General features: G+C 44.6%; 1 protein-coding gene across 2 annotated transcripts; it reads right to left on the bottom strand.

Moving 5' to 3' along the window:
- Positions 1 to 509: 509 nt before the first annotated feature.
- Positions 510 to 11,652, bottom strand: atp1b4 (ATPase Na+/K+ transporting subunit beta 4). Of its 2 annotated transcripts, none has more exons than XM_023800599.2 (9): positions 11,411 to 11,652; positions 11,155 to 11,224; positions 8,499 to 8,727; positions 4,901 to 5,029; positions 4,671 to 4,778; positions 4,133 to 4,332; positions 2,404 to 2,460; positions 2,232 to 2,324; positions 510 to 2,024 (listed from the first exon to the last, which is right to left on the bottom strand). In XM_023800599.2, the coding sequence occupies exons 2-9, from the start codon at positions 11,218 to 11,220 to the stop codon at positions 1,863 to 1,865; spliced, it is 1,044 nt and encodes a 347-aa protein (XP_023656367.1). In that variant the 5' UTR covers positions 11,221 to 11,224; positions 11,411 to 11,652; the 3' UTR covers positions 510 to 1,862. The 2 variants fall into 2 exon arrangements, with proteins under 2 accessions (XP_023656367.1, XP_023656368.1); XM_023800600.2 differs by having other exon boundaries at positions 8,499 to 8,724; positions 11,411 to 11,649.
- Between the last annotated feature and the right edge of the window lie 1,309 nt (positions 11,653 to 12,961).

Below are 12,961 nucleotides of genomic sequence, written 5' to 3'. Positions count from 1 at the left end.
TCTAACACCCTTATGTTCATTTACAGTACAGTAGATGCACGTCCAAATCCGAGTAGATGTAAGGTTTTTTGTATAAGAAAACCAAATTTAAAAATTACTCTTTGTAGAGGTGGATGATGTGATGAATTTAAAATGTACTTTTTCTTAGTTTGTTAATAGCGCAACATCCTTGATTCTTAAACATGTTACTGGAGAATCCACTGAAGTACGTGAAGAAAGTCAGACAAAGAAAACTTGGATTTTTAATATTTACCCTGTTAAAAGACTTTCAAATCTAGAATCCAAAAGCAACTGGAACATTTTTCAGTCTGTGAGCCGTCTTTATACACACACAAGATTTTTTTTGATGATTACCTATTATTCCTTCGGTTATCTAGCTTTGTTTTTTTTTAGCTCATGAAAATCAGCAAGGTATGTTTTGACCATGTATTTTGTAAATAATTGTATCCATTCCACATTAAGTTAGTGACTATACCCTTTCATGTCAACCACACAGAAAAGAAAACACATTTTTTAATTAGTTAATTTATTTCCACATGTTTATTGAAATACCATCATGAAAATGTGTAAAAATGTTAATTTTCACAGAACATTACCAAACATGCACTTATTGGCTGAAAATGTGCAGATCAGTTTACTACACAGGCTTTTCACAGTGAGTGTCCAGCACCATACCAGCGTAATTAGGCTCTGGAAACGTAATTAAATATTTAAAGGGTTTCTGGCAAATTATTTTAATAATTCGTAAATATTAATAGATTGTAAATATTTGGGCATTGATGACCAAACAGCCTGGCATATAAAACCTGATTGTACTTAGGGAATTGCTGAACATGTGTGTGTATACTAAATCTGGCCTATGAAAAGTATTCTGAACTCAAAGTTTTTATATTTTAGTTGAAAATCATATAAACACTTTTGTAAATAGATTGCTTACAATGGTCTTAATTACATTGCATTTATTCCTCTCACATAATATAGTAAATATGTTGATTACGCCTACTATCTCTTGGAAAGCACTTTACCACAGTAGTAAATGCAAGAGTGTAATCCGGCTTTTTGTTTTAGTAACATTACGTCGAAATACATCGAAATATAATGACAGGAACTGTTTGACCCTAAAGAGCCCAGAAAACAATTTAAGCAGTACAAACACAGCTGGTGCAAGCCTAACGTTTATCCGTCTAAAAAATGTATTGGCTAAGAGTTGGAGGATATCTGTTTTCTCGTTGGTTTCTGCTTTTATACAGAGAAAATGCAAAAAAACTAGAAGAGACTGTTAACATGTTGTCTATTAAACTGAAGGCACAAAGGAAGCCTTCCTGATCTACCATTAACTACAATGACCTCTCCTGTTAGTGGGGTTATAGTAATTTGGCAAAAAAAACAATAATACATTAAAATAAAAACTCCATATACACTGGCGACTCTGAAGCTTGGCTTCCACCCCTTTTTCCTCCAAAGTACTGCTTGTCTATGAGAATAAATTAAATTCCTTGCTTTCTTGTTGCTGTTAGTATGTGATTAGTTGACGATGAACGTGGAGTTGGCGGACACGCAGAATGTAATCCTCGTCCTTTTCCGATTGTTATCCGAGCGTGACCACCTTATTCACTTCTACGCCCTTACTCACTGCTACAGGAAATATTCAGTTTATTAATGCGTTAAGGCGAAACACTGAGCGTGTGGTGCACAGGGAAACACGGGCCTGTAGGTGGCGCAGGTGAGACAGGGAGGGGGAAGGAGCTTCGTTTACAGTAATGATAACGGCTGCAGGAGGTCTGGACTGTCCCCCCTCCCCCAAGTTGACTGCTGAGTCAGCACCGTTACCCATCGCAGCAGCCCCCGCCCCCCCTACACACCTACTCTCCCACTATCAGGCCGAACGTCACGCTGCCCAGAAAGCGGTCGGTGGGGGAGTCGTTGATTATGCCCTTGCCGTGGAGTCTGCACTGCACCGTGAACTGCGTGTCCGGCTGCAGCCCGGAGAAGCGCACGCCCACCAGCGGGTTGGTGTAGTTCACCTGCAGGCGGCAACGGAACGCAGGTCAAGACAGAGGCTCATCTCCGTCTCCGTTCATCGCAAACAGCACCCCCTACTGACAATTTCCTGCATGTTGTGATGCCACCCAAACACAGCACCGATTTGCCCGTTATAGTGACTGTGAAGCCCTTAATTACATCTGGATGCTTTCGATGAAGCCTTTTTACCTGGAAGGCTTGATACTCACATGTCTAAGCTTTCCATAATATGGGAAGTACATCAGTTTGAATGTATCGTCGGGGTAGAAGTCGACAGGCCCTAAGTTCCCCGGGTCTCCTTTCTGAAAGAGAAATTAAAGGCTGTCCTCCTCACAAGTGCGTAACCTCTGTGACAAACAGGCCGTTTATCGACATGCTCACCTTCGCTGTGCATGTCACTTTCACCGCAGTGCCCTGCCCAGGTAAATATCCAAGAATCTATTGGGGAAAATTCAATGACAAATCAATTCTGTCCTATGGCAAAACACCCAGGTCGTCTAGGGTCAGTTTGGGCTCAGACAGAAGAGATATTTTGTGTTTTTTTTTTTCCAGATTAACGATTTTATTTTTATGTACTGAGCACATAGAGGCCGTAGGACCGTGTGTGTGTCCGACATCAGCTGGGGAGATCTGCTCTGATGACACCACAGCAGCTGCTAAGAGGAGACTGTTTTCGTTCTGAGTTCCACTCTGCAGCTTCACAAACAGGGGCACATGGAGGGGGGTGGGCAGGTCCCTAGGGTGTGCGGAGGAGGAGGTGGCCTGGGTCATTTCTGCAGGGGTCACACCAATAATTCTTACTTTAGTCTTAGTCATTTGTCCAAACAAATATCAAAAGTTATATGTGCAGAAATATTTCTGCCATGTGTGGCGTGAGTGTGTGTGTGTGCGCGTGTGTGTGTGTGTGCGTGTGTGTGTGTGCGTGTGTGTGCGTGCGTGTGTGTGTGTGTGCGCGTGTGTGTGTGCGTGTGTGTGTGTGTGCGTGTGTGTGTGTGCGTGTGTGTGTCACGAATATATTACATTGTTGTAGTTGTTATTGCAATGGGATAAAATTTTGTTTCGGTCCCCACAGGGGGAAACTCAAATTTTATAAAAATCTGTGAGTGGAATCAAAAAATTATGCCAAAAGTCTTGCATTTTGTTTGGTTATTTATGGTTAAGGTTAGGGCCGGGTAGGGGTTAAGGTTGTCATTGTTGGGATTAGGGTTTTGCCCATACAAATGAATGGACGGTCCACGTAAAGATGAGTACAGGTGTGTGTGTCTGTCTGGCTGTCTGTATAATATAAAATTCTTGCTTGCTCCAATATCAATCTTTCACCACCAATTTAGAACTGAAAGGAGCTTCATATACTTTTTATATGCTTTGGTATTTTTAGTACTCATTTTGTTAACGTGCTTTTTTGCTCTCCTTCTGGTCTGTTGCAGTCTGGAGGAGCGGCAGTGTAGCTCACTGCTGGTGTATTACTAACAAACAAAAATCCTCAATCTTGAAAACATTTACTCCTGAGTGGATCTTACCCTGGATATTTATAATCATTGATCTGAATACTTAAGGGATTGTAAGCTATAGATTGTGTGTGGAGCTCGTCATTAAGCAAACATGGTCTACTATCACATGTCTGTGTTCATGGATTTTGCATGGCTGTTCTTCTTGTAGCCATTAGATGTCTCTATATGCTCAGAATGCATTCTTTCCTGTTTTTTTTCCTGACATTATGCTACAATTATGTTGCATTTTTCTGATTCATCACTCTGCATTCTAGACTTAACTCACTTTGGTGATTGTGAAATATAATATTTAAATCAGAATAATATACAGTTATTATTGTATTATTATTGTATGACAAGGTTCCCCAGAGCAGGGAAATCTGCAAACTGTGCTGCAGACTGGCCCTCCAGGCCTGGAACTGGGAAACCATGTTTTATGACTATTATAGTATTAATGGAGAGGGCCCATGTTTGGACACTGACCTTCGACTTTTCATTAAAAATGTCCATTTTGCTCAGCTCTGCTGCACACTTGAACGAATTTCCTGCTCCCTTCTCAGAGGCAGTGAGACGGCTGCTTCAGGGATGTATCCGGCTCCCCTGCCTCCTGCCTCTCTTACCCGGTTCATCTTGAGTAGGATGCAGGGTTTCCCCTCGGAGTAGCCGAAAGTGCGGTCTTGGAGCCCCGAGCACTCCTTCAGCCAGGACCTCCTGAACTGGCAGGCCTTCCGCTCCGCGCTCTCCTTCTCGTCCTCCTGGAAGTAGTACTCTTCTTTCAAACAATGAATGTTCCGCTCCCTCTGAATGGAGTCCTCGTACGCTGCCGGAATGGGGGAGCGGGGGAGGGGTGGGGAATGGAGGAGATGGAAGGAAAGACCCCATAAATAAGCCAAGCCGCCTCTGCTGGTGGCTGGCCCCAGCCAGAGCAGAGAGACCCAGCACAAAAGAAGGCCTCAGGCTGACTGGAATGAGAATGCCTCGTGCACAAAGACCTTCCGCACAAGTTTTCTTCTCCAATGGCAGTGGACCAGAAGGAAAAGGTAAAGAAGGGCCCTCCTCGTCCTTGTGCAAGGTCATTCTCGGGCCCGGCACCCCCATCGCTGAGCACACCCAATGAACGCCGAGCCGCCGGTCGCATCGCCCTCGACAGCCACTCACGTTTCAGGTAGTCCTCCAGCGCATTCACGTAATCAATCCAGGAACTGCGGTCGGAGGCGTTGAAGGAAACGTCAAATCCGTTCGGGCCCCGTGGTGACATCATCATGCCTGCGGATTGAGCACAAGCCATTCTCTGTCCTCTCAGCACACCCGAGTTCAGTACTGGTGACCAGTTCAATGCTACCTGTGAGCTAGCCAAGCCAAAGAGTAAGGCGCGGAGTTGGGTTTACCTGGCGGGATCACACTGTCGTTGTACGTTGGGACGTAGGGGTTAATAGACCACATCAGAGCCCACATGCAGGCCCCAAACATGGCAGCCAGAAAGAAGTACAACACTGAGTAGAAGAGGAGGATGAGACCTGGGAGGTGACAGCGGGGGAGACAGGAGGAGTGATTACAACAGGAAACCGCCATCTTCCATCTTCCATGACTCACAGACTCTCTGAAATAATCTCACTGACCCACTTAAGGCCTGTCTAGCTTCCTAGCCGTTAGTAACATGGCCCCTCGGCAAAGCTCATGTGTCTCACAACTGTCAACATATATAATGGGAAACAAAAAAAACAGCATCACAATGGCAGCAGAAAGACTAAGGAGCTTCACAGGACAGGGAACGGTCACTAAGGAGTTTCAAAGGGGACGGAATAGTCACTAAGGAGCATCACAGGGGACAGGGGATGGTCACTAAGGAGCTTCACAGTGGACCGGATAATCACTAAGGAGCTTCACAGGGGACAGGGGATGGTCACTAAGGAGCTTCACAGGGGACAGGGGATGGTCACTAAGGAGCTTCACAGGGGACAGAGGATGGTCACTAAGGAGCTTCACAGTGGACAGGATAATCACTAAAGAGCGTCACAGGGGACAGGGGACTGTCACTAAGGAGCTTCACAGGGAACGGGATGGTCACTAAGGAGGTTCACATGTGATGTTCACTAAAGAGCTTACAGGGGATGGTCACTAGAGAGCAGACGGGACGGTCACTAAAAAGCTTCACGGGGGACAGGGGACAGTCACTAAGGAGCTTGACAGGGGACAGTCACTAAGGAGCATCACATGGGATGGTGACTAAGAATCTTACAGGGGACAGTCCCTAAGGAACTTTACAGGGAACAGTCCCTAAGGAGCTTTACATGGAACAGTCCCTAAGGAGCTTTACAGGGGACGGTCACCAAGGAGCTTTAGAGGGGACGGTCCCTAAGGAGCTTTACAGGGGACAGTCCCTAAGGAGCTGTACAGGGGACGGTCACTAAGGAGCTTTACAGGGGACGGTCCCTAAGGAGCTTTACAGGGGACGTTCACTAAGGAGCTTTACAGGGGACGGTCACTAAGGAGCTGTACAGGGGATGGTCCCTAAGGAGCTTTACAGGGGACGGTCACTAAGGAGCTGTACAGGGGACGGTCACTAAGGAGCTTTACAGGGGACGGTCACTAAGGAGCTGTACAGGGGACGGTCACTAAGGAGCTTTACAGGGGACGGTCCCTAAGGAGCTTTACAGGGGACGGTCCCTAAGGAGCTTTACAGGGGACGGTCACTAAGGAGCTTTTCAAGGGATGGTCACTAAGGAGCTTTACAGGGGACGGTCACTAAGGAGCTTTACAAAGGATGGTCACTAAGGAGCTTTACAGGGGACGGTCCCTAAGGAGCTTTACAGGAGATGGTCACTAAGGAGCTTTACAGGAGATGGTCACTAAGGAGCTTTACAGGGGACGGTCCCTAAGGAGATTTACAGAGGACAGTCTCTAAGGAGCTTCACATGGGATGGTCACTAGGAGCTTACAGTGGACAGGGAATGGTCACTAAGAAGCTTCACAGGGAACAGGCCCAACATAAAGGACAGGCTCCCTGTTCCTGTGATGAGACCTGCTCTAACCATGTGGTTTGAAGAGCCCCTCTGGATTTGTTTGCATTTCATGAGGCTTAACTCACTTTAAATGGAAAATTTCCAAGGGGTCTGTCAAAAAAAAAACCCTCACCTTCTTAGTCAAACTGAATGCCCTTCAATAGTTTTTTTTTTTTTGTAGATTATTATGGGCATAATGAGTGCGACAGGAAACCAACACAACAAAGAAACCAAGAATTAGGAATATATATGTCAACAAATGGCGTCCTTGATCAATTAGCACTCCATTAGCTACTAATCAAATTGAGTGTTTCCCGCTTTTGATGGCTTTCTCCTGCGTGGGCATTTTCGCAGGCGTCTGGTGGCAGCCAGAACCGTGTCCCTTGGCCACAAAGGCCTTTTTGTTAAAGCCTCAGTGAGAATTCACCCTGCTGTCCTTTTACCAGGAACACAGCGAACCTCCGGTTTGCCATCAGAGTGGTGGCCTTTCGTGGCCACACAGAGTCCCCCCCCCCCCCCCCCCGGATCACTCTGCGCTGGCACAGAGTCTCCTCAGCACACTCCTATCACATGGGGGGGTACAGTACAGACACAGGGACCTTGTACACTCTGCTGGTTGCACCAGACCATGAGCCCCCCTTCTCCTCTTACACAGCCATAGTTGGTTCCGCCCCCAGGGGTTCTGCTACAGAGTTTGGACCCCGTGAACAAATGTTTGAGGGTTCTTCGTCCGCCCATGGTTATGTCTAATTGCACGAGCAGCTCTGAAGCCATCCATTCCCCAGCGGAGGTCTCCACGAAGCTTCATTTTAGACCCATTATGGATCGTCTGCTTCTGTCTTTTAGGTTCCCAGTACTGAGAAGGACCAGGGGTGTGTCTCAATACCAAGAACTCAAAGAACGTTCTTGCTAAATTGCCTTCCAAGAATGAACTCGGGGAGCAACGAATCATGGGATCGTTCTCATTAGTGAGGATGCAACCTTTGTATCCTCGATATTTGGGGTGGGGCAGGAACGACATCCAAGGATTTTTGCCATCCTGTGTACTTCTGTTCTTGAGTATTGGAACTGGCCTTTGGCAATGGGAGATGATGTAAAATGGGTACACAAGAACCCAAATACGGTCAAGTACGCATATTGAGAAACATCCCAGAACACCATCTAGTAGATCAACAAGTCAAAGAACAGCTGCTCCACCACTGCCGACCTGTACTGAGACGCGCGGGCGCCCTCTGGATACCCCTCCCGTCTGCTCTCTGCTTGGGATCTCGCATGCGCATCCCCCCCACGCCATGGGTCAGGGGGAGGAGTGGGGGTTGGAGGTCGTGGAGGGTGAAGGGGAGACTTTGGGAAACAAGCGTTAGGGGGCTAGGGAGGAATGCGTGTCCCAGACCCGGCACCCAGCCAGTTCCCCACAGACCCCCACCGGGAGGGACTGTTCCCAGGGCTGAGCGTGTTTGTCAGGACCACTGTGAGTTATGTGTGCACCTACGTAAACACTGAACCAGGACATGCTCACGTGGGGGGAGGGGGGGGAGCCACTGGCATCCGAAGAGTCCAGTGTTCCCAGCATCGTTCAGAGAGAACCGTGAACATCTCCAGTCCAGTTCTCCGGGCCTTAAACTGGCACTGCGATAAAAATCACTCAAGCACTATGCTGTGATTTATGGGAAAATGTAAAAGCCACGTAAAGACATCAAGCTGAAGCACTTAATGACGTTCCTTTCTGAAGACCCTGAAGTAACTAATCTTTGTTGCTTCACAAAACTAATAATGCCAAAGGAATACATTGTGCTATTTATATAACCATTCATCAATTTTATTTTCCAGTGAGTCAGTTGAGGGTCAGAATAATACTGTATTAGTAACTGACGTGATTTTATCTCGGTGGTACTTCATCGTTGGTTCAGGCCCCAAACATTCTACAAGAGCATTTCTTTGAGGGCTTTGAAGCCACCCTGGACTCACTGGGCCCCTTACTTACTCCAGCTCTTCCCAGAACGCCCCATGAACTCCCGCGTCTCCGGGTTCCAGAGATACTTGTTCAGCTCCTGCATCTTCTGCTTGAAGGTCTTCTTGGGCTTGGGTTTCGGCTTCCATTTCTCAAAGTTCAGGTCTTCCTGCTCTAATGGCTGATGTTGCAGTTCTTCCTCTCCTATCTCTAAATTCTCCACTAGCTCCAGCTCACGTTTAGGGTCACCCTCACTGTCCTGCTGAGGTGGCAAAATGCACAAAAAGAGAAAGCATAGCCTTCTTTTACACGGCACCCTAACGTTCTACTTACCAGCAGTGCATTCCAATAACACTGAACACAACCTTTAAAGGGAGTGAAAAACAGCCAGACAGGAAATAGAGAGGACCCTTACCCAGAATGCATCAGTGTGCTACTAAATACACATTTCTTATATAAACATATAACCCTTTACCTCTATAAACTCTTTACCTTGAAACAAGAATGGAAATAATAAATACAATGTATGATATTATATGAAGATAGGTATAGGTCATTTATACTATGATTATATATGCATTGTATTCCTAAAAATCCATAATACTCATACTATATAGGCTTGACTATAAACAAGTATATATGTATGTGTTTATAGATAGATAGTGAGATATAATTATGGAGGATTTTATACTCATTGTACACCAACTGATAGATATGAACACAAGTGGACTAATTCAAGACCCAATCACTTTTGCTCCTGTTGGAATTGCGCCTTTCACTGCTAACCTCTGGCCGTGCAGTTCAGCTGCGAGAGGATCAAGGGTTCAGCGCGTCCACCAGCTCCATGCTGTTTCCTCAACATCTGGGCTGCCCGCAACCCCGTGGAGAGTTCACGTCGTTGTCGTGGTAACGTAAAGGATGTAGCGGCTGCATTTAACAAATGCTGAGCGCGTTCGCGTTTTTTCTTCTTTTTTTTTTGTGAAAAGGCACAGCGATAAAGTGGCTGGCAAGTGAGCTGCAGCCGCCCCAGGCCTGCCCCCCCCCATCCCCCCCCCCAGGCCTGCTCATATGCTTTTCTTTATAGACTCTAAGAAATTCTTTAATACGAACGAACTGAAGCACAAAAATGTACATGTGGGCCATAAGCCAGGAGCAGCTCGCTTACAACCTTCTAAACATATAGACCAATGAAAGGAGGGCGTTTCATGTTCCATGCAAAACAAGAGCCTGCCGTCAACGCAGAAGACGGAGTATATTTTTTCCCACATTTTAAGGTGCCTTTTCAGGCAGGGGTGTTCCCTCGTGCCATAATGTCAGGGCTAATCATTCTGCCACATGATGGGAGTTTTCACACAAATATAAGTGCAGCCTTGGAGTCTTGGATACGATTAGTTAATTGGGTTTCTAATGTGTTAAACTGGTGGAGATGTGTGGTATATGATCACAGTGGTGCATGAGTCCATGGCTGAGGTCTCTCATGGCCAGAATTCATTAAACATTTTAATGAGTGGCAGATTTATGCATAAGACAAAACTTGAGGTGACCTAGTGTGCAAACAATTATTTCAGTAAAGCAGTGACAGATGATTTAGCAGCTTTTGTCCAGTATATATAGTTTTTCATGTTTACATTTTACAATTTAAAAAAAATAATTTGTATCGATTACTGAAACATAATCGAACTGTATGGATCTGTTGAGCATGATATTTTCAGTAATGAGCCATTAAAACAATCTGTTCTTGTACAAACATGATTTGCATGCTTGTTACGGTAACATGCTCTTATGCATCAGTTTGTCAGTGAAAACTGGAACACGACATAATGCCACATCCAAATTCCTGAGAGTAACTCGGTTTATTGTCTTGCTGCTTATAATCATCATCCATTTTTTAGAAAATACTTATTGTAATCATGATTTACTGCTACCATCACAGCCTATCTAAATATATGACTGCAGTTTGTATGTGAATGCATATGACAATCAATAAGCATGAAAAAAAATCTATTAAATGACAGAAAAAATAATAAAATCGTAAATATGCCTCAGTAATGACATTCATCCATCTACCAATTATTTATGCTGGTCAGAGCTACAGGGGCCTAAACAAGCTTATTCTAGGCAAGACAGGACAGAAGGCTGGTGTAAAACCTGGATGGGTCACCAGTCCAACACCGGACACAATCAAACGTACAGTCACAAGCTGCACTGTAGAAACACCAAGTCACCTAACTGCATGTCTCTGGAAAAGCATACAACACAAGTAAGACGTGCAAACTCCAGACCAACAAAGCGGTCATGCACTTCGAACCCAAAGACTGGGGGAGTTTGGTAAAGTGTTCGGTAACGCTACCATACATCCTCCCAATAATGACCAATAAACCAACGTAATATTAATTATAAAATAATGGGCCTTAAACTTGTGATTAACATCAAGCAAAACATCTTGCCTGAAAGTCTTAGAATAACTTTCACCTACGGATTTCATTTAAAACAAAATCGCTTTCAAGATCTATCAGTTGGTGCATTCAAAGGATGGAACTCAGATTTGCCCAAATCGCTCCAATTGCGATATAAACCTCGGAAGGACCCCTTGATATTTGTATAATATTCAAATATAAACATATGATATCTTCATATACTATACAAAAGCATAGTCTGAATCATCTTCGTGCATCTAAGTCGAGCTCACCGCGTTAGGAAGGTAGTTTCCATGGTGCAACTCCTCAGTCTCTTCGGCAGTGCTGTTCGGCTCCATGATTCTACGGAGAAATAATGTGTTTATTAAACTATCACGTCTCCAGCAATTGCCAGTGAATAAAAGAACTCATCATGTTCAAGTTATGTTTGCCTATTATGGGTAGAATGCATTTTTAATAGCGATGGCCGAGTACCCGTTTTGCCACAAATAAAACACATGTGCATCATTTAATGTCGGTATTACATACCTAAATCTTAGTTCCCAGGGAAAAAAATCTAGACAGGAGGCTGAAGCCCACTTGACCTTGTTAACACAAGTTCTAAGTTTGTCAGAAACTATTTTCTACTTGCATCAGAGAGTCAGATGCGACGCTGCAGGCGCTGGTTGGAGACCGAGGACCTCCTCTCATCTAAGCGGACATTATAGTGACCGAACTCTGGGTTTAGCAAGAAACTAGGAGTGGGGGAGGGAAGCGAAGCGTGAGAGATTTTTTTTTTAATCCAAGCCTGTTGAGCGTCTGGCAACTGCACAGCCCCTCCGTACTATAATATTCCAAACACGCACGACGAAAGCCTTTCTCCCTGGAGATGTGACTAGGGTAAAGCCTCATTGCTTTAATGTACAGGATATACTTTTAAAATCCAAACTCAACATCCTTTTGTTAATCACCGCCATCTCCACTCATTTAATTTAAAATGTGTTCCGATCCACTGAGGGACTGGCTTTACTGGGATCGTTATGGCCGCGCACAAGCCGGCTCTTCTTCCTGGACAGACGTGGGCTTGAAGGGGCGCATGAAACGATACTGCGATGGGGAGACGCGCAGTTCAGCGGACTTTTCTTGCGGCCGTAGGGCACCGCAAGCGGCCCCATGCGCGCCCCTCGTATCGCTCCATCCATTTGCATCCTGGTCACGTCGCTCTCGATTTTCCAGGAGACCTGCTGTACTTTTTTTTTCTCCGAGAAAAGGGGAATGTCGTCATGGAAAAAAGTGGTTCTAAGGGGTCTCTCTCCACTTTCCTCATTCTTTTAAAAGTTTTATCCAACTGTGCTTTGAACCGTTGTCTTTTGTTTTAACACCGTAACATTAAAAATAAATAATAATACATAATATTCATTTGCGTAAAATATATTAAATATTAACACTTAAGTAAATTGGGGGAATCCATTGTAGGCCTAATATTCATGGTGATATTTTATGTGTAATGACACGAATCTTTTAATGCCTTGATTGTATTTCCCCTTCGTGTGCATGTGTGCCTGTGTGCTTTGTCAACAAAATAAATATATAAAATATCTGAGAATATTTAATACACATTCTTTTTGTAGGCAATTTGGAAATTTTGCATTTAAAGCGAATTTTAAAGACCGTTCTTTGTGCCTCAGTTGCCACTATATTTCTTTTTAGTGTCACCTTCGTGCCACAGCGTGGCGCTTGTTCGTCAGTGCCGTCAGATATTCAACCTTATTTTTGAAAAATATCCGCGGTATATTATCCGAAATGGATCGACTTGAAAATAAACGAAAAACTCCTAAATTGCATCATTTTTTATTTATCGGTGTAAAGTCAGTAAGGATGACTATTATAATGCATTTATCGGATTATGAAATATACCGACATTGCTAGTTTGCGTTCGTATGTATGAATACACTCGGTGGCCAATTTATTAGACACAGCTGCTTCTTAACGCGAACACCACGCTTCTCAGAATCATGTGGCTGCAACTGAATACATAGAAACCACACACAGGTCAAGAGGTTCAGTTACTGTTTGGCCAGCATTAGAGCAGCTAAGATG

Source organism: Paramormyrops kingsleyae, chromosome 18, assembly GCF_048594095.1.
Source record: "Paramormyrops kingsleyae isolate MSU_618 chromosome 18, PKINGS_0.4, whole genome shotgun sequence".
Lineage (NCBI taxonomy): Eukaryota > Metazoa > Chordata > Actinopteri > Osteoglossiformes > Mormyridae > Paramormyrops > Paramormyrops kingsleyae.
This window is presented reverse-complemented; position numbering and strand designations above follow the sequence as displayed.

Coding starts and splice junctions, on each gene's coding strand:
- atp1b4 (XM_023800599.2), bottom strand. CDS start 11,220: ATGGAGCCGAACAGCACTGCCGAAGAGACTGAGGAGTTGCACCATGGA. Junction 4,779..4,900: donor CGACAGTGTGATCCCGCCAG/GTAAACCCAACT, acceptor CTCAATCCGCAG/GCATGATGATGTCACCACGG. Junction 2,025..2,231: donor ATTATGGAAAGCTTAGACAT/GTGAGTATCAAG, acceptor TGCCGCCTGCAG/GTGAACTACACCAACCCGCT.